At 45.7% G+C, this 27,186-nt stretch overlaps 1 protein-coding gene across 8 annotated transcripts in view; it reads left to right on the top strand.

The window, feature by feature from the left end:
* Window positions 1–27,186, top strand: part of Cntn4 (contactin 4) — an 819,812-nt gene that overhangs the window by 555,183 nt on the left and 237,443 nt on the right. For all 8 annotated transcript variants that reach the window (XM_040290063.2, XM_040290053.2, XM_078033565.1 and 5 more), the window contains 2 exons: window positions 4,798–4,924; window positions 13,414–13,589. In XM_040290063.2, the coding sequence (XP_040145997.2) occupies window positions 4,798–4,924; window positions 13,414–13,589 (303 nt within the window). The remainder of the gene's footprint in view (window positions 1–4,797; window positions 4,925–13,413; window positions 13,590–27,186) is intronic.

Below are 27,186 nucleotides of genomic sequence, written 5' to 3'. Positions count from 1 at the left end.
GCATCTCTTTAGATAATCTAAAAATTGAGAGCAGCCCTGATACTACATTTTATGTCTGAGATGTTGGTTGAGAACTCAGGAAGAAGTTGGTTGATAAATACATTGATTTTTTTTTTTTGCCTTCCCTTAAAAAAAAAAAAAAAAACTAGATTTTGAGAAAGAAAGGATCAAAGAGAAAAAGGAATTTGAGCATCTCTGGTTGAGAGCTGCATTTTCTAATAATCTTCAATAATGCATGATCTGAAGGGGGAGAGGGCTGGTGTCTAGGCCATAGTAGCCCGACCTTTGACCTGCATCAGTCTCTGTTCCTGAAAACTCTAGTGTCTGCTGGAGACTTAAAGGTTTCCCACCCTAAAGGGATGCATAGAAAGAGGCATCCCTCTACCGGATCTTCTTCCTTCTCTTTACAAAAGATGGAGTGGAATCCAAAGTGGGCCCAGGAGAATTTCTGTGGAGTGGAACTTCAGGGTCACTGGTCTAGGGTGGCCAAAGGTTGCCATTAAAGGCACAGCCCAGGTAATGACTCCCACATTGGCCTCTCCACTAAATCCATTGGTCCTCTTCACCGTGACTTTTGGGAATTCCCAGAAGGTGGAAAATCATGGCTTCCTCCTTTGCTGGACAGATCCTCAGTAACCACTTCATTCTCCTCACTTCTCCAAGGCATGTGAGGTTCTGGGATGACTTCCTCCCCTTTTGGGGGGAACTGAACAGTAAAAATATTAGTCCCACCATCCTGGCCCTTAAAGAAGAAGATGCATTACTTGTGGACAAAGGGTGCTGGTGAGATGGCAGGAATCCTGGGGGTATCCAGTGAAGATAAATGGTAACTCAGGTCAGTGAACTTCCAGGGTCTGCTTGAGATGCTGCCCTTGGGGACCTGTTACATCAACCTCTGAGATTCAACCCTGAGCGCTCTTGGGAAGCATTCAGTCCCAGGGGCTTGGCAAAGCCATTCATTTTCTTTGAATGGGTCCCTTTTGTAGTTTTCTGGGACGCTTCTCCTCTCAACTCTGAGTCCCGGTGACTTCTCTAAATGTCCTCAAGCATGGATTTATTGGTTGGTTGGGTTGACCTAACAGGAAAGATCCAGGACTGGTCCCAAATCCAGTGTTGGCTAACCCTCTGTGCTTGGAAAATGGAGAGCTAGGAGGGTCTGTGTTTGGAGTTCTCAGACTGCAGGGTGCTAGGTTGAATGGCAGAGTCATGAAGGTCAGATTCTTCTGGCGCAGCTAGTCTGTCTGGGGGGTCTCATAAAACAAACATGACATGCATAGAATGCAGCTGATTTGCAGCCTAACTTAAGAGACATATTGGATTATGAAATCTTCTGTCCTTTGCTGAACATGTTCTTTTACCTCTTTGGATTGAAAAAAAAAAAAATCACAGTCATTCTTCTGGTTACACAGAACCTAACTGTGATAAAGAAACTTTTCTTTGTTCTTCTAAAAATATCTGGCAACCCTGGTCTAAAGATTTAAAAACAAGGATAATCTGTTTTCTACACCTGGATTGTCTACGCTTTCTAAAAATCTCTTTCTCCATCTTTGTGAAACCAAAGAGCTCATACATAAAAGGCTGTGGATCTCCTTAGATGAGAAAAGAATAATAATTTACAAAAAACCCTGAAATTCTGTTCCTTTTATGGTCATGTTAATTTCCAGGCGGGGAGCTTGGTTAACCAAGAGAAAATAAAAACTTTAGATGAGATGTGTTATTTATAGCGGATGCAAAGCGTTCTTATTATCAATCCTTGTTACAAAATACATGGGGAAAAAAATGTCCTTTTTGTTATTTAAATATGGCGTGACTACATTGAGAAATGGAACAGATGGGAGCCCGAAGCCCCTCAGCTGCATCCTGGGTAATCATTATTGTGTTTTATTCTTATTTGGAATTACTAGTAATAGACCGTATATTTCTGCGTGAAAATTCAAATCAGGGAGCACTGATGAATTGAGATGATTGATATTATATATACACACACACACACATAATTTTGGAATTGGGGACAACAATGGAAATATTTCTCTGTTGGAGAAAACCCACCAAACTTGGTGCTCTGTTAGTGATCTGATGATGAACATTTTTCATGGAACTCAAGGTGCCAAAAACGTATACTCGATTCTTCACAGTTGGAATAAGTTAACCTTGGGCCAGCGATCTAAATCTGTTTTGAAAATATCCACGTCGTTGTTGAAAATCTGAATATGTAAATATATGGATTCTGAAATATCTGGCTTCAAACCATAAGAATTTTTTTAATGCATGTGTTTTTTTTAATGCTTAGTTGTAGATGAACACAATACCTTTATTTTATTTATTGATGTGGTCCTGAGGATAGAACCCAATGCCCCATGCATGTGAGGCAAGTGCTCTACCAACTGAGCCACAACCCTAGCCCTAAGGTGCATTTTTTATGCATTTACTGTGTGCTTTAGTCATTTTTCTTTTTATTTCTTTTTTTTGATAAATTTGATTTTCTTCCAGTCTTTCACTGATTTGAAATTTTGTACATGGAGTCCACAGAAAAGACCCAGGTGGTAATATAATTCATGACATCCTCGAAAACAAATGTTGCATGCATGCACATTGCAAACATAGGAGTGTTGCTTTCCCATTTGTAACTGGTGTATCATTATTTTAAAGATAAGCCAGAAAATAAGCCAGGCATGGTGGCTCATGCCTGTAATCCCAACAACTCAGGAGGCTGAGGCAGGAGGATCACAAGTTTGACGCCAGCCTCAGCTACTTAGTGAGATCCTGTTTCAAAATTTAAAAAATAAAATAAAAGGTCTGGGGATGTGGATCGACAAAAGCTAGTTAAGAAGGTTTTTCAGAAAAGCAGAGGCAATTCACACCCTTCACGATAATCATGTGCAAAGAGAGTACCGTCCATCAGCTGTGTGGTCATAACCCACATCGCTTTCTAAGCCCCTGGTTCCTCTGTCTCAGAACCTATCAGGTTGTGCCCGGCTCAGCTAATTGAAGGAATTAAAAAGTGGGGGGAAAGTGATTTTCCAATAGAACAAATCCTCACTGACTGTCTTCTATGCTCAACTTGGTGCCAGAGGAGATCTTAAAAAAAAAAATGGGTACAATCGAGTAAAGCTCTCAAGCAGTTAAATCCAAAGAAGAGAAAAGAAAGGTTCAAATACACTTGACGAAGAGGCATCCACGGGAAGATACAATCTGAAACTGTCACGGGCAGGAGTGGTCAGTTGTGCCCTGAGCAACGTGTACACGGGGTCACTCTGGAAGGATGTGCGTTAGGGCTGCTACTCAAAGTGTGGCTCGTGAATCATTCCTGTCCTTGAACTTTGCGGCTATTCTGTGGCCAAATTCGTGCATCCAGTTTCTCTTGAGAGACAGCATTTAGAAATGCACAGCGATATCCCACTGATGCATCCTCTGAGGACGTCCACAGTGGATTCCAATCATCAGACCTGTCATGGCCCAGTTTGGGTGTTGGCGAGTCCCATGCCGTGCCAGCCACGGTGGTCCTTAATGGGTTGAGCAAACTAGGAGACTGGTCCTTTACTCGGGATCATTTGAGGATCTGGACTCTATGATTCTCAAAGCTATTAAGGAATATGGGAAATGAGGCTCAGGACACCCAATCTGGAAGCAACAATATATCAGTGGTGTCACGGCCCAGAGGGATCATTCCCCAAGTCTGAGCCCCGACCGAGCACAGCAGGGCTTTTACTTTATACATCAGCAAGTTTGGGGTCCATCAAAGCAAGGGAGTTGGTGCAATTCTATGGAGGGAGCGTTCTGCATTCCTTATATGGGTACGAACTTGTCCACAGTCCGGGGACTCTGAGCTCATACAGCTTAGGGACTTGTACTGCACTAAGCGTAAGGAGGATTGTCTGTCCACATTGCTTTGTATCCTGCTTTTGCTACTGTATCTTCTACAGGTCCCTGTGAGCTGCTGCAAGCCTCCACGGTTACATGTCAGTAAGCAGAGCTGCTGTGTATCAGTGTGCAAAACTACAGCCTGTCAGCTCAGCTGCTTAGAGTTCCTAGAGCTGTATTTTGCTGTGCACAGGCACACACACACACCCACACACATGCACACACACATATATGTATCTGTGCATATCTATTTGCAATTTAGAACCATTTCTCATTATTAACATATTTTAAAATTCGCCAGCTTTTTTTTCCGATTCCATTATTTCATGACACAGCTGGAAAATGTTAACACTGTGACATTAGCCCGTCTTCCAAAATCGCCAGTATCAGAAAAGTGACCTTGGAGGCACAAAACAGGAACAGAGTCCAAGGGGGCGACAGCCAGAGGGAAGAGTGAGCAGGAGGGGACGTGGGTGGGGGTGGGGCAGGCGCTCTGGCTGGAGCCCAGCGGGCCCGGGCGTGTAATCTCAGCGACTCCGGAGGCTGAAATAGGAGGTCTGTTGGTTTGAGGCCAAGCCTCTGCAATTCAGCGAGACCTTCGGCAAGTTAGTGAGATCCTATGTCAAAATAGAAAATAAAAAGGAGTGGGGATGGGGTTGGGACTCAGTGGTAGAGTGCCCCTGGGTTCAGTTCCCAGTACCAAAAAGAAAAAGGTGGGGAAATGAGTGATCAGTGGAATAGCACCATCTGTTCTGCTTTAACAGGATGCACCCTGGCTTAGTCTTTAAGGGGGACTCTTACCCAGGGGGGAGCTGAGTCTGCCACACCCCGCTATTATTGCTCTGCATATTTTACGTTCGTGGTGGTGCTGTGGCCTATGGCTGGGCCTGTAGGGAAGAGGTCGCTCATTTCACATATGTCCTCTGTTTGTTTCAGATGACTACGCGCTGCACGGCCCCGTGTTCCTTCAAGAGCCAAGCCCCGTCATGTTCCCTCTGGATTCCGAGGAGAAAAAAGTGAAGCTCACTTGTGAAGTGAAAGGGAATCCCAAACCCCACATCAGGTGTGTTGACCTCAAACCGCGCGACTCCGTGCACAGAGCTCAGGGGTCCTCAGCAAAAGGCATCGACAGAACTCTCAGGAAGGCACGGCTGGGTAGCCAGAGGGGTCTGCGGTGGCTGTTCATGAAAGGTTAAGTGAGCCAGGCGCCGTGGCGCACGCCTGTCATCCCAGCCTCTCAGGAGGCTGAGGCAGGAGGATCGCAAGTTCTAAGCCAGCCTCTGCAAAAGCAAGGTGCTCAGCAACTCAGTGAGACCCTGTCTCTACATAAAATACAAAATAGGGCTGGGGATGGAAACCAGCAAAATGGTGTTCAGAGTCCTGGACCAGCAACGACACAGGCAGAGATTTGGATTTTCCAGCCTTTGTAGAGACAGAGCCAAGACCCATCTCGAAGGAGAGCCTAACATGAAAACAATTCCCAGAATAAACCAGATCCCCCAGGGCGACAGCCTTAGAGCAGAGTAAACCAGAAATCAGCCTCCCTTCCCAAGGGACAGGAAGGCACAGGTCATTGCTAACTGCACACCTGGAGGGCGAGTGGCCTTCGTAGCAAACGAGATGTAGGGCAAGAGGGAATCTGGGAGCAGCCAGACAGGTCTGAGGAAATCAGGCAAATGCATCTAAAAGTGACCAACGGAAATTAAGTATCAGAGAGAGACAGACGGACGGACAAGCAGTCAGAGTCTCATCAGAGCGTCGGAGAACAAAACCAGAAAGAACGAGGCAGATACAACATTTAAAGAGAAGCCCCGAATTCCCCAGCATTCATGAAAACTCACGAGCCACCGATATCGGAAGCCCAGTGGATTTCAAGGATCGATGCCTCCTGTACAACAGCGAGACCACGGAAAGCCAAGTCAGAGAGATGGTGGTTCCAAGGAGCCGGAGATGTAACATAGGCCGTCTTCAAAGAGATGAAGCGTCAGCGGCAATTGACTTTTCAGGAGCAACCAAAGAGAGAAGAAGAGTGGACCTTTCTCTATTTAGCTGTCAGACTTATACCGACAGCAAGCTAGGATAATCAAGAACGGCTGTAATCAAGACGACAATTACAAATGCTAGGGATAATGCAGAGAAAAGGGACTTGGAACACGCGGCTGGTGGGAATGGACAGCCATTGTGAATAATTGGATAGAAGTTCATCAATAAAACTAAAAAATAGACCTACCATATGATCCACTATCCAACTTGGTATCTAGCCAAAGAGATACGTGGACCTCCCACCCCCTTAACTGTTGTAATACTCAAAATAGCCAAGAGGTGGAATCAACCAGGATGTCCATCAACAGAGAAAAAGACAAAGAAAGTATGATCTGTACCAAATGGAATATTATTTGGCCATAAAAAAGAACGAAATTGACATTTGTGGCACCGGTGGATGGAACTGGAGGATGTTATGTTAAGGGAAATAAATCAGGCACAAAAAGGCAAATACTGCATGCATGCTCTTATGTGCATGTGGAGGCTAAAAAGTTGATCTCTTGGATGTGGAGAGTAGAAGAGGGTTAGCAGAGTTGGGAAGGGAAAAGGGGAGGAGATAAGGAGAGTTTGGATAGCAAGTCCCAAAATACAGTTAGGTAGGAAGAATGAGTTCTAGCTCTCCAGCACCGTGGGGGGATTATAGTTTGCAATGATTTATTGTCTTTCTCAAAAAAGAGTGGAGTTTGGAGTTTCTCAACACCAAGTGGTGCCTACCCTTGGTCATTGCACCTTGTGTAGACATGTCAAGTTGTCACACTGTGCTCCATAAACAGGCCTGACTTTTATGTGTCATTTGGAAGTTAATGAAAAAGAGAGAGAGAGAGAGAGAGAGAGAGAGAGAGAGAGAGAGAGAGAGAGAGAGAGAAAATGAAAATACCTTTAGGCAGACCGAAACCAAAGTTTGATTCCAGTCTTTTCGTACTAAAGGAAATTCTAAAAGATACACCTGAAGACGAATAAGAAATGATCCCAAGGCAAAAAAGCCTGAGATCCAAGAACAAATGATAAGTCAAGGAGCAAGTGTTAGTTCTTCCACATATGGGTTCATCGCACTAAATAAGAAGAATGCTAAAAAAAAAAAAAAAAAACTACTGCCTGGTGAAGACAAGAAAGTAGGAAAAGTTACAATTCAGGCCAATGATAGGGGAAAAAAAAAGAAAAGAGAGACGCTGGACAATGGATGGACCATATGGTTAAATAAATAAAATAAAAGCAAATGCTTATTTTACAGCAAACGCCAAAAACCCGTCCCAGATGGGTAGAAGGCCTCAATGGGACATTTAGAACCATTGGAAATGAAAACAGGCATGCATGTGTACGACGTCAATGGGGGAAGAGAAAGTATAAATCATCAAACATTCAACTTTTTTAATATTGGGAGCTTCCATTCAACAGAATAGACGGAGATTCGCAAAATCGCAGCAAGCTTCCGACTGGGGAAGAAATTTTTTGATGTATTTGTCATCAGTGAAGGATCGGGATCCAGAATATTTTAAAAATTCCCTTAAACCAGAATGTAAAAAAGACAAGTGGAATTATTAGTAAAACATCCGAGTGGGTCCTTCTAAGGAAACGGAGACCAGATACCCGGTAACCATGAGAAGGTTGATCAATCTCCTTAGGAAACGAATGTGCAATTTAACGTAAACTGACATACTCTTCCCCCTCGTCACAGACTGACGGAAATTTAAAAGTCTGGCCATGTGCTGGTGGGATGTGGAGCAAAGAAAACCCCTGAACCCACCTAGTGGGAGCGTGAATTGGAAAAGCTCTTGGTTTCTGGGGGGGGGACGGTGTTAGCGAGTGACACCAGGGTCCCTGCTGCTCTCTGATGCAGGATGTGTAAGTTCATAACACGTCAGGAAATCGCCAGCCTGGTGGGTTCACACAAGATCACCTCATGCACGTGGTCCGTGGGTGGACTGCAGGAAAATAAGGTCCAGGAAGCAAAGCAAATCACAGCAGAATCACGACATATCATTGCATACTTACAGAGTTCAAGTGCAGGAAAGAAGGAGGGGTTGTTCAAGGTCCCCGGGAGGCAAAGCAGTAATTACCTCCACCCTCTTAGGGTTTTTAGAGGGGCCTGAGGATTACATTGACAGAAGATATAACATCAGGGGAAAATTTTTTTAAAAGTATGCACATTTATTTCATACAAGTTTTCTGTGTCCAGGAAACTGTCACAGGTTAATGACCGACCGAGAGCTGTAATCATTGGTGAACACCTATATAAAGAGTCGTAGGCTCCCATCAGCTCAGGAGGCTGAGGCAGGAGGATGGTGGGTTCTAAGCCAGCCTCAGCAATTTAGTGAGGCCCTAAGCAATTCAGTGAGACTGTTTCTAAATAAAATAGAAAAAAAAAAGGGGCGGGGTGGGGGGCCCGGGGGCTGGGAACATGGCTTCGGGTTTAAGTACCCCTGAGTTCAACCCCTAGTACCAAAAAAAAAAAAAAAAGAGAGAGAGAGTAGTGGACTGAGAATGTAACGAACTTATGTGGGGCGTCCAGAGGAAAATATTCGAACAAGGTTTGTGCAGAACTTTCTCTGTCTCCACTTCCTGTCCCTGATAAGGATGGGACTTTGATTCTGGCTTAGGGACAGCATCTTTCACTTGGGAATTTCATCTCCAGCTTTTTTTTTAGAGATGGAGTGAAGGTCAGGGTGACCTTCGTGAACTTCCTGTTTTTCAAGTGCCTTTAATCCAAATATGCTACAGCAGCAGATTTTGGGGGTAGCGTGTTCCAAGCTCCTTCAAAGATTACTTCCATATGCAACAGAATCCTTTTAATAAATGTTTGGAATGAAAAAGCCCAAATTAAAGATTAACCATCTTTTTGTGATTAACCATCAATAAATCATAGTTTTTCCCTATCCAAATTTAATGGTAAAACATTTAGGCTAAGAATAAAAAATATTATTTTTAAAGACCAAAGAAATATATGTTATAGGAGACATTGGAACCATCAGGAAAAAGTTTTTTTTTTTTTTAAAGGGCTTGAGGGTTGGAGCTGAGACAGGTAGTTTTCAAGTAGAAGGCAAAGATACTTCATAGACGTTGAAGGACGGTGGTGTTAGCAGAGTGGGTTATACATGGGATAAAGAGTAGTAGGCTCCCAGCAGCTCAGGAGGCTGAGGCAGGAGGATCGTGGGTGCTAAGCCAGCCTCAGCAATTTTAGTGAGGCCCTAAGCAACTCAGTACCCCAGGGATGGCTGGGGTACTGCCTGAATGTTGAAGTGGACTGGAGCCCTGTGATATGTAAACGTGAGCTGAGCGCGCCCAAGGTCAAGGGCATCCTGCAAGCAAGACAGCCTCCTTGGCCAGGAGCAGGGGTGGACGTCTTTGAAGGTTTCACAGAAAAGCGAGACATTTTTATACTTTTCTTCCGAAGGGCACGTGGTCTTTGCCCTACATGGATAAGAAAAGGAAATGCACTTCAGAAAGGAAGAGAGGAAAAAAATAATTAAAAAAAAAACTCTAATTAGAATGGACCCTATAATTAGAGTGAACGTATAATTTATCCTCCCAAATAGGACACTCTGGAGAGCCAAAGACCACTGTTAATGATCATTCTAGGGCAGCAGCTGTGAACCCGGCTCTGTCCTGAGCAAACCAGATTGCACATCGTTATTGGGTCTCTAATAGAGTTGACTGGAGGCTCAACGATTTTGAAATGCATTCTATGGTAAAAAAAAAAAGAAAAAAATGAAACTCAGGAGGGAAACATTCCCAGATACACAAATGATGGGTTCCCGGAGCCCAGGTTCCGTGTGGAGCCAAATGGAGGTCCAGACGTGTTTTAGCTGTCGATGGGAAAACCAATTTTTTTGGCGGGTGGAATCTGGCAAAGTGGCTGCTCTGTTTTTCTGCAGACGGCGACCTTTCATTAACGTTGCTTTTGTAACATGGTGTTTCTACAGGGGGTGAGGGGGGCTCGCCTGTTATTTAAAACAAGCCACGGAACAGAAACCTATTATGTTTTGTTTTTTTTTTTAAAAAAAAAGATTGCCAGGGAAAAAAACGGAGAAGCAGCCCTTTGAATCCATAGGCACTAGCAATGCCTGGTAGAGCACGTGGCTTGCCTTTATGTGACCTTTGGCAGGTTCCCTGTGACGTGATAGTAAGCTCTCCATACCTGAGAGCTTAAAAAATAATAAAATAATAAAATAAACTGCCTCTGGTTGAAGGGAAGAGCAGGAGAAAGAATGAAGAGAAGAGGTATTTTCAAAGACCTTGCTGGAGCAGTCGGTTGACCTTGACCCAGAAGGACAAGGAGGAAGAATTCCAGGCTGAACTCTCCAGGGGCATCTGCAGCCTCGGGGCTACCCCAAGTGACCTCTTTGCTTTGCTCTTATTCCCTCCACGGAGCCTCTTCTTTTTATTGTTCCTGCCCCTCCATTTTGAAAGGATTGACCCAGACCCAGGAAAATTTAAGGAGTTTTGACTGGTACCAACTGGCCTTGTAGGAAGGTTTCCCTAAGGACAGACCACGTTCCTTTTCTGCTCAGCCTCCGTTTCCAGAGGGAGGCAAAGGTTCACGCTCCCGGTGGGAGTTATTTTGTGCTATGAGGTTTGCCTTGGGCCGAGTTTGCAGAAAACAAATCCGAGTGGCAGAGGCCCCCTGGGGCGCCCTCTCTGAGGGTCAAGTTCAAAATGGTTCATAAAAGGAGAGGGTTTTGCTAATCCCATGGAGAGCTTCCCAGCCAAGTCTGCAAAACCCTCCCTCGCTGTCCCATCCCACTGTCAATGTTGTGTTCAGCCCTAAACTCTCTGGAGACCTTGGAGTCGTGATTCCCCAAGTAATTCAGAAATCAGCTTAGGAGACACCAATTTGTCTTGGCCCCTGGGAGAAAAAATCTCTTCTTGGCTCCATATGAGCATTACCTCTGTATCACCCATTCTATATTACCCATGCATGAAACATTCTGCAAATGTTGCGAGTTCCTTGTGCATTTTATTATTATTATTATTATTATTATTATTATTATTATTATTATTTTGGAATCTTGCACTGTGCAGGGAGATCCGGGATTCAGCGCAATCCACGTTCAATTGCAGGGAACCCCAACCCACCGCCTTGCAGTAAAACCCTGGTAATAGGGACTCCGGAGCGTTTCTCAGAGAGCACTCTATTTTCTAAATAACCCCCTTTCCTTTGCTGTTTGTATATGTAGAAGCGGGCGATAAAAGAGATGAACGGACTTTGTGCACAGGGTTTGGGGCTGAGATAGACCTGGTGGAGAACAACCTATGGAGGTGGTGCGAGTCCTACAGTCACTTTCCTAAAAAGACCCACGTGGTTCCACTCCCCAGTCGCACACACATTCGGCTTGCAGCTCACACTGGATTGCAATTTCCTCTCTGAGTTCTTAGATTTGTCATATTAAATTGCCCTACTATCATTGGAAGCGAGAGTTATGGCCCACACATCATCAGCGGAGTGCAAACCGCGGGGCGGGCAGTGAGCTCTAGAGATTCATGTGCATCTAGTACTCCCCGGAATGCAACCCGGCTGTTCTCTTTATTGCTTATTACTTTCTTGTCTGTGTCGGAACACAGAGAAAATTGCTGTCGAGCCTAAAAACACTGTCAGTTTCTGATCCCCACCTTCTTACCCACAAGCACATGAAGCACTCTGCCCTGTTTTTTTGCTTCTAACCCAGAGTTCCTACCCCTCCTGTTTCTAGAATTTTTTTTTTTTTTTTTTACATTTCAAAGGCACGGATATCAATAAAGAGACGCGGCTGTGCTGTAGTGTCCTACAAGGCTCCATAAATCATGTATGCGCCAAGCTCACGGGTCTAGCAAGCCGCGAAACAGTCAGTCGATTCAGTTCAACGAGTGTTGATTGAGCACGAACAGAATATCAAATTCTAGATGGCGAACGGGAGAAGACAAAAAAAAAAAATCATTCAGACAGACTGTCTACAGGGAAGACAGAATTCTTACAGAAAGGACCGGAGAGATTTCTGGAGGAGAGTGGATCAAGGTTTGATTCATTTTAAGGAGAACTCTATTGGAGGACTTTATTGGAAATTAGAAGAGGTGTCCTTTACAAATGACTCTTTTTGTTTGTTTGTTACTGAAGATTGAACTTGGGGGGCATTGGGCCACTAAGCCACACCACCTCCCCGCAGCCCACTGAATTTTTAATTTTGAAAGAGGGTTTTGCTAAGTCGCTTAGGGCCTGGCTAAGTGGTTGAGGCTGGCTTTGAAATTGCAGTCCTCCTGCCTCAGCCTCCCGGGCTGCTGGGATTATAAGCATGCACCACCATCACGGTGCAGGGCTCCCTGACATTGACCTTGAATTGAGTGAGAAATCTGAACAGAAAAAAATGAATTACGACTCAGCATTTGCTTTGGTTGATATAAGATATCCCAGAACTGGAAACAAATTGAACTATAAATATTCCGTTTCAATGACTGTAGGTGACGGACATACAACTGTAGTACCCCAGAACGTTCTCAGAGGGTACACAATGAATATGCATTTGCCTCCACACATCTTCACTATTGGAAGGCAACGAAATGAATGTCTCTCGTCGATTTGGATCAGACTTCTTGGTGCTCCAGTGTTTCCTTATTCTTTTCTCTCTCCCTGGGATTGCTCCACCTGTACGATTTCTCATTATCTGGTACTCTAGAATTTGTAGGGTTAAAAACAATAAGATGGCTATTGAATCGCAATCCTTCAAAAGTCTGTAAGTATTCAAATGACTTCCTGGGAGGTGATTTGGTTACGATCCGCTTTCTTTGGAAGGATACTGGTTAACTCAACAAAATTGCGGGTCTTGTTCCTAAAGGTTCGCGCTTGCAATGCGTGAGTCCCCCTTAAAGCTCAGATATTGAGTTCACTGCAATAGTCAGATTCTCAGGGTACTCAGGTAAATAAAGAGAAGCAACAGGGGAACACGGACTCGGTGGTCTAATGGCCTGAAGTGCAGTCCTCTGGGGTGATTGATGGATGTGCCCCGTCACTAAGGAGATCTTCAAAGTGATCCACGGGCCGATGTGGTCGCCACAGCCACTCTGGATCACTGGAGTTCTCTCTGCTTTGCAATCAGCCACTTTGGTTGTATTAAGGACCCCATCAAAGCAACTCTACTGTAATTCCCCCAGATACTCAGCAGTCTACCTCAAAATGGTGTATTCTGTCAACAATGGAAAGAATCCCTGCAAACCGCCCAGTGAATCATCACCGAGAAGCCCTGTCTGAAAAAAAATTTTCCCAAGGAGCTGTGGGAAAACCTCTCTTGCAAACAGCGAAGTGTTCTGTTGGTAGCATCCTTAGAGATCCCAAAAACAGGTTGTAAAATTTTGCCATGAAAGGGCATGCTCTCTCTATTAAGTGCGTAAGACGTCACCGTTGCAGGTAGGACGTGTCTGATATTTTTTCTTATGCTTTCAAAGAGGTCACTATGTGTAGATTTTTTTTATAGGTATTTTAGACAATTCAGAAATATCGACTCATCTCACAAGGCTTTATCTACGGGTCTTTTTATACTACAGGTGGAAGTTAAATGGAACCGATGTTGACGTGGGTATGGATTTCCGCTACAGTGTGGTTGAAGGCAGTTTGCTGATCAATAACCCCAATAAAACCCAAGATGCCGGCACATACCAGTGTGTGGCAACAAACTCGTTTGGAACAATCGTCAGCAGAGAAGCCAAGCTCCGGTTTGCTTGTAAGTAGCAATTTAGATCACGCCGCAAATGTTTTGTTCTGTTGTACCCGTACGCTTTCCAAACACTCTTTTTAAAAAACACAGAACAGATTTTAATTTGTTATATGATCTTTGCCTCTTTGCATATTTTCAGAAATGTCTCATTGGTAGGATAAACTGCAAATAGGAGTGGGAAGACGTATCTTTGTGCTTTCAGAAGGATGGAGAGAGTTTGATTATAGGGATTATATCATGATTTGGGTTTTTGTTTCATTTTGGTTTTTTGATACTGGGGATGGAATTCAGGGGCACTTGACCACTGAGCCACCTCCCCAGCCCTATTTTATATTTTATTTAGAGACAGGGTCTCACTGAGTTGCTTAGCAGCTTGCTTTTGCAGAGACTGGCTTTGAACTCGAGATCCTCCTGCCTCAGCCTCCTGAGCCGCTGGGATGACAGGTGTGCACCACTGTGTCCTGCTGATTTGGTTTTCTGATGCTTGGTACACACAAATTCACGCCCACTGAAATTTACACATGTATAAATGCATGTACACAAGTTACACAGACATGTATTTTGAATAGAATGTGCATAAGAAAGCAAATAAAAATGCCAATGTAGTAGTTGATAAGAGAAATACTTTATCCATACAGCACACAGTAGGGAGCAAAGCCTCACCGGTTAATCCTCTAATTCTATAATTTTTTTTTTTAAAAAAAATTTCATGGAGTAGAAAAACATTGAAAAGCAGTTTCAATAATAACCAAAAGGAGAGTTTTAGTATTTCTTGCCTTTTACATTTCTGATTTAGAGCCTTAAAAAAAAAAAAAAAAGTAGTGCATTCCTATAATCCCAGCAACTCAGGGTCATACAATCAACTCTCAGCCTCAGCAACTTACTGAGAACCTGTCTCAAAATTAAAATTAAAAAAAAAGGGCTGGGGATGTAGCTCAGCGGTAAAGCGCCCCTGGGTTCAATCCCCAGGACCAGAGAATTTCTGAAAATTACCATCTCTTAAGACTACTTCTTAATAAAACTCCACGAGCACGGGAAAGAAAGTATGATTTGGAAATGACAGCTTGTACGTAAAATCCCAGGCGGGAGCAGAGAGTACACACTGGAGCGTGCGGGTCTTGGAGGAGTGGAGTTGAGCGGCAGGTTTCGGGGTCTTATGTATTTGCATATGATTAGACATTCCCTGGTGTGAAATCCCAACTCTGCACCGCCGCCGCACCTTCCTGTCAAAGGTTTCATCATTACTAAGCCCGTGGACACTAACGCAGCCGAATATTCTCATTAACAAAACCCTCTCCGGGACCTCGATAGCAAATATGCCTCATATCCAGTGCTTCATCTGTTAGTGCTTGTTTGGTGGTATTTTTTTTTTTTTTATTCGTCGAGAAATGAATTTTTTTTCTGAGAATCATGTGGGATGTGGGGATTCAGGATGATGTTGTTGGTGAAGGTCTCCTGGGCAAGGTCTTCTAAACATTCTTAGGTGCACACAATAACGGGAAGGTAATATGTCTGACTCAGTGCTATGGAATTCCCAGGGCTTCTTAGCTCCTCTTGGCTTCACACAAGCCTGAAATCTGGGCTTCATTTTTCGGTGATGACACGTGAATCTCGCGAGCTACTACGTTTGAGGATCGTGGCTGCTCAGAGTAGGGAAGAATCCATGAATGTCATGATTCCTTGATTTCTAGATTTTGTAAGATGAGAAATTTTCAACAAATAGTCACAACATCAACAAAAACATAGAGAGATGTCAACTTTTTCCTTCTAAAGTACATTTTTTAAAAAATATTACCAATCCTTAAGATGGCCCTTTGGTAAATGTTCAGGCATTTTGACTATGAAAAAAAAAATTGCAGAAAAAATGGAATCTTGTATCCAAGGACGGTCGTTTAAATAGAATCATGAAGCCCAAGGAAAGGTCCCCCTGTCCGTCCTGTGAGGAGTTGGCCTGAGGAGCTGTGTCTGAAAACCACCTTGCTCCTCCCATATCATTAGTCGTAGGGTTTAGCTATGAGACGTCCCCAAAAGCTCACGTGTGAGACAATGCAAAGGGCTTAGAGGAGCGTCTTAACCTGGTTGGTGCACTAACCCACCTGGGTGGCAGGTAGGTAGGGTGTGGATAGAGGAGATGGGTGCCTGGGGACATTTGTCTGCAGTGAGCAGAGATTTGTCCCTGGTGAGCAGAGCGCTCCCTGCTTCCTGATTACCACATCCTGAACTTCTTTCCTCCTCTAACTTTCCTCCATGATGTGCCGCCTGATCTTGGTCTGAGAGCCATAGGGCTGACCATCCATGGACTGAGACCTCTGAAACTGTGAGCCCCCACATAAACGTTTCCTTCTCTAAAACTGTTCTCGTCAGGTCTTTGGATCACAGTCGTGAAAAAGCTGACTAGACCATTCAGTGATACATCCACACTCGCCCAAAGCCTTGGCGGATAATGATTTGTTTTGAAAAAATCCTGGTAAGGGAGAGTTCACCTGATCCTCCCAAAGCCTCCTGATGCAGAGTAGATGGCTTCCTTGTTCAAAAACAGAAAAACTCTTCTCTTCCTTCAATTTCTGTTGTGGTTTAGATATAAGGTGTCTGCTGAAAAGCTCAATCTAAAATTCTATCACTTCTAATCCTTACTGTATGATACAAATTAAGCTTCAAATATATGAAAATATATCTTATGCCAGAATTCTTTGTACTACTTTCAGCAATATCCGCTCCAACTTGGTCTTGCTACATTTTCAAACTCTTCTTTAAAAAAATCCACTCATCAGGGCTACGGCTGTAGCTCAGTGCCAGAGAGCTTGCCTTGCAATGAGTGAGGCACTGGATTCGATTTTTAGCACCCCATCAAAATGAATACAGATATTCTGTCCATCTACAACTACCAAAAAACAAAAACAAAAAACAAAAACACTCACCATAGAGAAGACAGTGTCATCTTTTAAAAATGTAAATTAGATCATTCTGTTTTCCTGCTTTATACCATCTTCACAACTCTCAATGATGCTTACTTGTCTGCTGAATCATGGCCTCCTAGAAATAAGCACAATGCCATGCATGTCCCTTGACCTCTGCAGAGGATGCTGAGGAAGGTTCTGGACTATCACAGCTGGGGAGAGGGGGGGCTGGGACTCACACACCTGTTCAGACGCCCATGGCGCTGTCTGCTGCACCCACCCAAAGCTGATGAGGTAAGTTTTCCAAGATGGCAACCGTCGGTTTCCCAGCCGGGGTGTCTGGTGAGGTGGAGGGGGCTGGGCTGTTCCTATGCTATGTCCAGAATTTGGTCCTGGTCTCATGCCTTGCAGTGATGCGGGTCACAGTCTGACCCACTCTAGTCATGAAGGATGGGTAACCCTGTGTCTCCTAGTTGCCATCTTGGAAGTTCTACTCCACCATCTTGGAAGTGCTACTCCGCCATCTTGGAAGTTCTACTCCGCCATCTTGGCAGTTCCACTCTGCCATCTTGGAAGTTCTACTCTGCCATCTTGGAGTCCCACTCAATCTCCTCTACTCCACTGATCTTTCCTCTATTTTCATGAAATTCCTTCTCCCTATTTTCTCCCCTTTTCTCTCTTATTCTTTCTTTTTTAAAAAATTCTTCCCCCCCTCCCATTTTTTTTTATCAGAGAAAACATCTGACCTTTGACTTTTGGGGATTGGCTTATTTCACTCAGCATGAAAGTCTCCAGATCCATCCACTGGCCAGCAAATGCCACAGAGGCATTCTTCTTTACAGCTGAGTAATAATATTCCATTCTGTGTGTACACCACCTTCCCTTTACCCCTTCATCTGTTCAAGGGCACCTCGGTTGGTTTCATAGCTTAGCTCTCGTTGAGTTGTGCTGCTATAAACATAGATGTGGCTGTGTTGGGTGTCACTGTGGTATGCTGATTGGACATCTGTCCAGAAGGATGGACAAGACTTGACCCTGTCTTATCCATCCTTCTGTGTCCATGATTGATGGCAGATTACGTGTGTGAATACAGGGATTCCAAAACTAATTGCCTGTGTAGTAACACAACAGCAGATACACAGGAGGTTAATCCGGGCATGAAGTACTTTTATAAACACACACCGTTTATATCCCAGGGATTGATTGTCATTCAGTAGCCAGTTGATCATACTTTTCTTCAGTGAATAAATGACCAAAGCAAGACAGTGACATCTCTTAAAGGCCACTAATGTCCTTCATCCCAATCATTTTCACTGTCATTAACAAAAAAGAAAAAGTTGGCTAAGTTACCGAGGCTGACTTCGAACCTGGGATCCTCCTGCCTCAGCCTCCGGAGCCGCTGGGATTGCAGGTATGAGCCACTGTGCCTGGCTAAAATGCTGCCTTCCACCTCACTTTCTGAACTGTACTCTGCAAGTGAGAGCATTCTTCGTAATCACGGGGTTTCATGGCTTCAAGAGACTTGAGAGGTTTCCTGGCCGGTATCTTTTTTAAAGGTGAACTTGAAGGTCGGAGTCTCTGAATTACTCATTCTTACTATGCAGTGAATAAGTCCCAGAGCCGAGGAAATCCAGCTTCCATCTCTTCCTTCCATGCACCCTGGCTCTGTTCTGTTCTAGATCCTCCTTAATTCCTACCCCTGCCCCCAAAAAATCCCTTCACCTCTATACAATGTCAGCATGTTCAGATCTCTTTCTATACTTTGTATAATGTCATCCACAGGTCCGCCTTATAGAGTAGACGTTATGATTTCTACTTTATGGATTATTTAAAAGTGTTTTTGATGGTGATTTTTTTTTTTTGGCAGGACATGGTCATCTCTTTGCATTTAGCCTTTTTGAGTCGAATTGACTGACACAAGCAGAATTTCTAGTTCCCTGCAGATGCTAAGAAGCGGCACCTCTCCGTCTTCTTCTTTTCCATTTATTATCTTTAGAATAGAAGCACTTCCTTGATTAAAGGGCAAGCATAATCCAAGTCTGGACATTTCCAGGAGCATGTATTCTGGTAATGAAATTTGGGGGGCACGTTTTGTTTCTCTGTCCCCCTGCGGTACTAAGCCACCCGACATCCCTTCCCTCTGTGCCCCTCTTAGGGTGGTACAGACCTCCTCCCCCTCGTTCATCGAGGGCCACGGAATTGGATTGCTTCGTTTGTCCAGGCCTGGCCCTCAGGAAGCTCACGATAAACGCGGTGGCCTGAAGGACTCCTTAAGAATTCCATGTCCCGTCAACATCGCGTTGAGCAGCTGAGCTCGGGGCTTTGCACTGGGCCCAAGCATCTCCAGGTGAAGTCCCACAGGAGACAGTTGACGCCTTCGTTGGCACGGGAGGACGTCACCCATGACAAAATTCGTTCCTGTGCAGGACGCCCCCGACACCCCATCACAGTTGGGGCTGGTCCAGAAAGTCAGCCCGGGGCTGTGCCCAGCCAGTGGGGAGGAAGAGCTCTCCTGTCCACCTGTGCATGCCTCCCCAACCCTGGCCCTGTCCGCGTTCCCTGCTACCCAGCGGGCAAAGCTGTTTGAATGCCCTTTTCATTTTCCCGTAGAAAACGGAATCAGAAGATGTGGCGGAGAGTGGAGGGGATCTCAGTTCATGATTTCCACTGTGTGAGGACAGGGATGTCCCCCGAGGGAGGATCTGTGCCGAGGGACACGCTAGGACCCCATCACCCTGAATGCTTCCCTAGCCCGGCATCCCCGTCCATATCTGCTTGTGAATCTTCTTCTTGGGGTGGGGGGTGCCAGGGATTGAACTCAGGGGCACTCGACCCCTGAGCCACCTCCCCAGCCCTGTTTGGTACTTTATTGAGAGACAGGGTCTCACTGAGTTGCTTAGGGCCTCGCCATTGCTGAGGCTGGCTTTGAACTTGCGATCCTCCTGCCTCAGCCTCCAGACTCGCCCCGTGATCCTCTTTGAAATGACAGTAATAACCAGCATTCTTGAAGAGCTCAGGTGTAGCTGGTGATAGCGCAAGCTCTGGAGGCAGATTCCTTGGACTCCCCTGGGTTCAATCCCTGGTACCAAAAACATTTAAAACGATGGTTACCTATTATTATGATTTGGATGGCTCTACTCCAGTTATTACACTAGGCATTCTGGAAGCATAACCCAGGCGAGTCTAGATGTCGTGTTTCATACGCGAAGAACCGAGGATCAGCGAAATGAAGTCACTTTCCCAAGGACACATGGATAGGAAGAGAGATCAGCAAAGGGCCCCAATCACCCCCCTCCAAAGCAGATGCCCATTGTGGGGTTTCTTCCCCATGCTGTTCACCCTATCCCAATTAAAACCATACTTCCTGATGGGATTTTTACTCAAACCATCGATCTGGTGGACGGATAAGAACGTTTCCTTCGTAGAAACAAACTTTAATTTTTTAATGCGTTTCTAACCTTCAATATTATCACATCCACTGTATTTTTCTAATTTTTATTTTTTTTTAGTGGTGAGTATTCTGGATCCCATCACGCTCTTGATTAATATCGAATGACACCGTGCTGTCTCCGAGGGTGGTGCATATATTTGTGGCTCTAATTTCCATCTAATGGGCTTCAGGTTCCATAATGAGAATGATGAATGTAATATCTCTGCTCCGAAAGTTAAGACGCAAATTTCCAACGTATTCCAGGTGGGCCGTAAAACGTCCCGAATATGGATATTTTTATGGTAAATAACCGTGGGCTGGTGAACCGGCGGTGACGCCCCGAACAGTCAGTGACGGATTATTATAAGTTTCTCATTCCCCTATCATTCCGTCCCCCGCATGCGGGAAGGATGCGCTTTAAATGTAGATTATTGTGAAGAGCTTCCAAGAGAATCATCCAGGCACTCGGGATCTTAGCTTGTCAAACCGGTTGCTTCCTAAACGTGGTTTGGGGGTCTTCTTCCGGGAAGCTCAGCTGTTTGGCGACAGTGTAGATCTGTAACCACCGAAGATGGGAGCTATTCCTCATCTCAGGTTGTGCATGGCTGTAATTCATCCGTGGTGTCTCCGGATGGCGGCTGATGAGGATGGCTCACTGAGCAAACTCTGGTTGGGTGCCTGCTGTCTTGACTATGGGTGAGGTGGTATGGTCCCCGAGGAGCCAAGGATGATACCGGGGCTTGGACACTGCCGCAGTCCGGCTGCAGCAAAATACCCTGGGGGGTGACGAGCAACTTGTGTAGATTGATACAGCTTGTGTCGATGGGAAGAGAGTAGAAGAGAGAAATTTAAAAAAAAAAAAAAAAGAAGAAGAAGAAGAAGAGAAATAGAGATAACAAGGGAAGGGGATCCTTAGGGCCAAAGGCCACTCCACTTGGTCTTCCTGTGACCCAAATCACGTCTCTCGATACAACAAACCACTCTGAGTTTAACTTGAGTGAGCTTTATCAGCCGAGTTGTGGGTTTTCTTTTTTTTTGTTTTGGATACCAGGGATTGAGCTGAGGGGCACTCGACCCCTGAGCCACCTCCCCAGCCCTATTCTGTATTTTATTTAGAGACAGGGTCTCCCGGAGTGGCTTAGGGCCTCACTTTTGCTGAGGCTGGCTTTGAACTTGCAATCCTCCTGTCTGAGCCTCCTGAGCTGCTGGGATGACAGGCGTGTGCCACTGCACCCAGCAAAGAAGAGCTAATTCTAGATGGTGAGTTCAGTGAGCTCTGAGTTCTCCTGCGTGAAGATTCACGGGTGATTGTGAAGGTTGTGCTGGGGAAAGAGTTACACGGAGAAGAAGTCTGTTCTGTACTGATAGGGGGTGTTGGCAACCTGGTTCAGGAGGTCTGATCATTGCTTCTGTTTACTGCACATTTCAGATGCGCTTTGCTGTTAATACTGAATAACAAACGTACCCTTCATAGCCAAAGAGTGAAATGTGCATCAGTGAGAACAATCGCTGGGAGTTTGATTGATAGCCAAACCCACGACTGGCTTAACTGATTTTTTTTTTTTAATTAAGAAAACTGCTTGAATAGGCAAACTTTTGTTTCTGAGCAATAAAATGTTGACTGATGACTGTTTGGATAAATAATTGGGGAATATTTAGATCAATTAAAACTCATCGACTTGGAGAACATCTGGATGTCAAACTGGAAACATGTATCCATGCAAGTCTTTGATCATGACGTAAAAGAATGATTTTTTTTTCTCATTTGACTCATGAGAAAAATTCAAAATTTGATGTGACTGAAATAAGACTTTTTTTTTTCTTTTGGTACGGGGGATTGAACTCAAGGGCACTTGACCACCGAGCCCCATCCCCAGCCCTATTTTGTACTTTATTTAGAGACAGGGTCTCACTGAGTTGCTGAGCACCTCACCATTGCTGAGGCTGGCTTTGAACTCGCAATCCTCCTGCCTCAGCCTCCCGAGCGGCTGGGATTACAGGTGTGTGCTTTCTGAGTGGGTGGGAGTCTGTCAACCTCGTTCCAATCGTATCAATGTGCGTTCTTAGAGTTTGTAGTTGAGGGTTACCTACCATCCTGCAGAGCATGCATGTATTCACCTATGGTCCATGTCAAATAGAATCGGCCATCAGATAAGCGGTAACCACTGTAGACACGATGCTTATTGTCCCTCCAATGACGTTGAAACCCTAGCTTCCAATACGGTAACATCACGAGGTGGGACCTTTGGTGATGATCAGTTCATAACTAATAGTAGAGCCCTCAAAAATGCGATTATTTCCCTAACACAAGAGATTCCTGAGCTTCCCTTGCTTCTTGTGCCACGTGAAAAGATGGTGGTCCACAAGCCAGGAAGCAGACCCTCACCAGACACCGAACCTGTGCACACTTGGCTTTTGAACTTCTCAGCCCAGCCTGTGGTATGGTGTTATGGCCTCGGTGACAACGAGAGCAAGCACCAGGAGGCAGATCTATCTGGAGACTGTGACCTCATGTTGGACAAAGGTCTTTCCAAACGTAATCAAAAATCTAGAGCCGAGAGTGTCTAGGATTACCCAGGTGGGTCCTGAACCCGGTGGCAAGTGTCCACATTAAGAGACTGAGGAGACGCACAAAGGGTAAGAGAGGAACCAACCACAGGGAGGCCGGTGATCGCTGGAAGCTTCCGGAAGCTTCCGGAAGTTTCCAGAAGTTTCCAGAAGCCAGGAATCCCCCGCTGGAACCTTTGGAGTGAGCACAGCCCTGAAGACTTTGAGTTTGTACTTTGCAGGCCCCAGAACCTTGAGAGAACACATGTCTGTTTCAAGTCACCGAATCATGATGATCTGTTTGTAATACTCCCCCCTCGAAAACAATAAAGACCACCCACCCTATGCATCCACTCTGCTTTTCTCTCTCTTTCCGGACCACTCGGATCAAGAAGGACAAAACACACACACACACACACACACACACACACACACACACACACAACTAGGGAACGAGACTGAGGTGAGAAGCTTTCACCACTCAACCAGCCCCTGTAAAACCCAGAGTCGTCTGGACAAGTTTCATGTCTCACTCTGCCTTTCTCCCCGGAGGAGAGGATAATAGGGGTCTGAACTTGATAGAGAGTCTGATTGGACCGGGTCACGTCAACGGCAGCCGCAGCAATTCAAACAGTCACCTTTCTCTCTCCCTGGCTCGGTGCGGCCTCCCAAATAGACGGCGCTGGCCCTTTCTCCATAGGACAGTGATCTAGATGACTCAGAGCACTTTGTCGGTCCCTAGTCTCTCTCCCTGCACTTCTTTTTTTTTTTTTATTGAAGGTCACTTTCCCTGACTTCGACCCCTTTGTCTGGAACTCCAAAGCCCCAGAAACCGGCTATTATCGCATTTCAGTGTCTGACCTACCTGCGGCGGTAACAGTGCACGGCGGGCTCCCAAGCATTGTTATGTCAGCCACGTCACGACACTTCTGGCCCCCGCAGGCCCCTGCGCTGGCCAGGGTTGGCTCCCCTTGTCCTCCCCATGAATGGCTTTCCCTGAGTAGATAGACGCTCCTGGGCACGGACGGCCCTCCTCCCGGCTGATGAGGATTTTACCTGCCACACCAACGACTCTTTATGTCTCAGCCACACTCTGCGAGCCGCTTGGAGAACAGAGCGTGCTTTGGGGTACAGAGGCTGAATCTCCAATTCAAAGGCATCACGAAAAGAGGTGCAGGTGTTTTCCAAGAGCCGAATCGGTGGGTCAGACATTGCACCGGAGATTAGATTCTGTCCCAGCCGCTAGACCCTCACTGGGCACAGCCGGTCAGCAATTTACTCCTGAAATATGTATTTAGGATAAACACTGATGAGGATCAGAGCACTCATCGGCGCCCAAACACTTGAATTGTTGCATATCATCAGCATGTTAGATTCATTCATCTTTTTTTTTTTTTCTATAGCACCTGCCGCACCCCAGACATCGAACAGGGTCCTGTGCAAGGATCAGTCTGTTCGCTGAGTCTCATAAAACTCAGATCACATGGACGTTCTCAGTTTTCGATCCAGGGACTGCTTTCCCTTCACAAGCTCCTCCCCAGAAGGCCAGGGATGGGTGAATGGGGCTCAGTCAATATCTGCAGAATAAATAAAGCTCAAGGAACCAATGGATGAGCTTATTGAAATAGTAGAAGAGCAACAGAAATGCTTTGGCCTTTAGCAGTCTATTCTGTCACATTTCCTCTTAGATATTTTTTGGGACTGAGACATCACTTCTTTCACGGTTCAAAAATTGGGATGCAGGGCTGCGGTTGTGGTTCAGTGGTTAAAGCATTTCCCTAGCACGTATGAGACACTGGGTTTGATCCTCAGCACCACATGGAAATAAGTAAATGAAGGTATTGCCGCGTGCGGTGGCGCACGCCTGTAATCCCAGCAGCTCGGGAGGCTGAGGCAGGAGGATCTCGAGTTGAAAGCCAGCCTCAGCAATTTAGTGAGGCCCTAGGAAACTCAGCAAGACCCTGTCTTACATAAAATACAAATAAAAGGCTGGGGATGTGGCTCAGTGGCTGAGTACTTCTGAGTTCAATCCCCCATCACCCCCCAAAAATAAAATGAAGGTATTGTGTCCATCTACAACTAAAAAATATATATATATTTTTTAAAAATCAGGATATGCATGCAATGAAAATATCCATTCATTGGAGCATTTCTCTCTCCCTGTAAAATCACACACACACACAAAAATGTTTGCCTCTGACTTTTAGCACCATGCTTTTCTTATAGATATGTAACAGCTTTATTAGAGTGTGTCTTGTGCTATGTAATCCACTAATTGGAAAATTTAAAATTCATTGGATTTTAGTTCGACTTGCCATGTAACCACCCGCACTGTCTGATTTTGGAACATCTTCTTCACCCTGTAAGAGAACCCTGTGCTCATAACTCTGTGCTTTTTCTGGCCTCCTGACCAGCCCTCATCTGTAGTATCTGTCTTGATGGATTTTACTCGTCTGGATTTGTCATATAATAGAACCAAATACCTGCCATCTTTTCCTTTGGCGGGGGGTACCAGGGATTGAGTTCAGGGGCACTCGACCACTGAGCCCCAGCCCCAGCCCTACTTTGTATTTTATTTAGAGACAGGGTCTCACTGAGTTGCTTAGGGCCTCATTTGTGCTGAGGCTGACTTTGGACTCACGATCCTCCTGCCTCAGCCTCCCGAGCCAGGCCCCTGCCATTTTTTTTTTTTTTAACTTGTGTATAAGTCAGCATAAAGGTACCAAGGCTTACCCTTGTCACAGTTTGGATCACTGCTTCGTTCCTTCTGTGGCCAAAACCACGTCACCGAGTGGTGGTGGGCCTCGTTTTATTGATCCATTCATTCCTTGATGGACAGCGGAGTTGATTCCACTTTGGGGCTCTCAGAAATACTGCCTCTGTGAACGTGCGTCTGTGGATTTTTACGGGGACACAGGTTTTCATTTCTCTTGGGTCTGTCTCCCGAAGTGGGGTCCCAGGGTAGAACTGTAACTGTCCCTTTCGCATTTCCAACAATTTCCACAGTGGTTCCAAGTTGGCTGCGCCGTGTTAGGGTGGCACCGACGTTGTGTGAGGATGTCCCTTTCTCCACATCCTCCCTAACCCCGTGACTCTCTGGGAAATTTTAGTCCACCTACTGATGGCGGGTGGGGATCTCACGGTGGTTTTGATTGGCACTTCCCTGATGACCTCAGGGTCTGGCTACCTTTTTGTGAGCTTATTGGCTCTTGGAACATCTTCTCTGGAGACGTGTCTCTTCAAATCTTTTTACGTTTTTTGGGGGAGTGGATACTTGGGGTTGAACCCAGGAGCACAGAACCCCTGAGCTACATCCCCAGCCCTTTATATATATATATATATATATATATATTTAGAGACAGGTTCTCACCGAATTGCGTAGGGCCTCGCTAAGTTGCTAGCTTTTTCTTTTTCTTTTTTTTTTTTTAAATTTTATCTAGTAATAAAATCATTTATTTACCTAGTTGATTGTGACATGAAATTGTAAGGTTTATAACACAGCACAGCTGAAAAGCATCATTAATGTGAGTCAAACGGAAAAGAATTAAAAATAGTTGCTAGCTTTTTCAGAGAGGAAACGTTCTGTGAGTCTAAGGGATTTGTGCGGTGGAAGAGGAACCACCTCACCCGTCTGCAGCTTTTCCGCATAAATCCTGTTTTGTCTCATTGTGTTTTCCTGAACAAGTGTCTCTTAGCACCACTTGTAAATCAGGAGTTAGAGTCTGAGGTTACCAGGGGGCTCATTTTTTTTTGGGGGGGGGGGGTTCAAACTCTGGGCCTCGCCTGCCTTTGCCACCCTGGGTAGCATGGCCTTCCCCAGTGAGCAGCTTCCTCTCTGAGGGTCTGCATCTCCCCTGACCACCATCTGTACATTTTATTTCCTGGTCCGTCTGGTGCTTACCGTCGTCTCTGTGTTAGCTCGTTTTTTCTGTCACTGTGACCAGACGACCTCACAAGAGCGACAGAGAGGAAGAGGGTTTCAGGGGTTCCGTCCCTGACGGGCCACGTCCGTGTGGCTGCGGGCCCAGGGTGAGGCAGGACCTCGTGGCAGAAGGACAGGGACTCAGCACGTGGCCAGGAAGAGGCAGAGAGGTCCACTCGGCGGGAACGAAATCTGAACCCCAAAGGGACACTCTGACCCACCTCCTGCGGCCTACGGCCACCTGGAGCCACCACCCCTGCCCTGGTTGGGGGAAGGCTGTCGTAACCCAGCCGTGTCCCCTCTGAGTTCAGGCACTGTGTCACCCAGGAGCTTGGGGGGACACCTCCCAGGTAACCAGGGCACAGTTTTATAGGGACGGCGGGTTGCTAAGTCACACTAAGGAGAAGCCGGGGTCACAGCGACTCGGGACCGCAGCCCTGGAAGTTCTGAGCCTGACGGGTCCCCGTGCAGAATGAACTCGGAAACTCAGATGAGAGTGTTCAGATCAGGATGGAGGGGCCGGGGGGGGGGGTCTCCATCTCCGTCAGGGCTTGGTTGCTCAGGGGGAGGGCGACACCTCACAGGGACAGGGTGGCCTCTGCTCCCGAGGAGCTGCCCTCTTGGGCTCGGTTTTTGAACTAGACACGTGGTCCGCCCCTCACCACGATGGCCTGCTCAGCGGGTCCTGAGAGGGCAAGTTGTGGGCGTGCTCCTGCCTGCGTTTATGGAGTGTTTTTTTTGAAGTTTCAGTGAGTCGCAGAAATGATCATGAATTCGTGGGATCCATCCCATCCTTGGTGGGAAAAC

This window comes from Ictidomys tridecemlineatus, chromosome 16, assembly GCF_052094955.1.
Source record: "Ictidomys tridecemlineatus isolate mIctTri1 chromosome 16, mIctTri1.hap1, whole genome shotgun sequence".
NCBI lineage: Eukaryota > Metazoa > Chordata > Mammalia > Rodentia > Sciuridae > Ictidomys > Ictidomys tridecemlineatus.
Note: the sequence above shows the minus strand (reverse complement) of the source record. Positions and strands in the feature narration are given on the sequence as shown.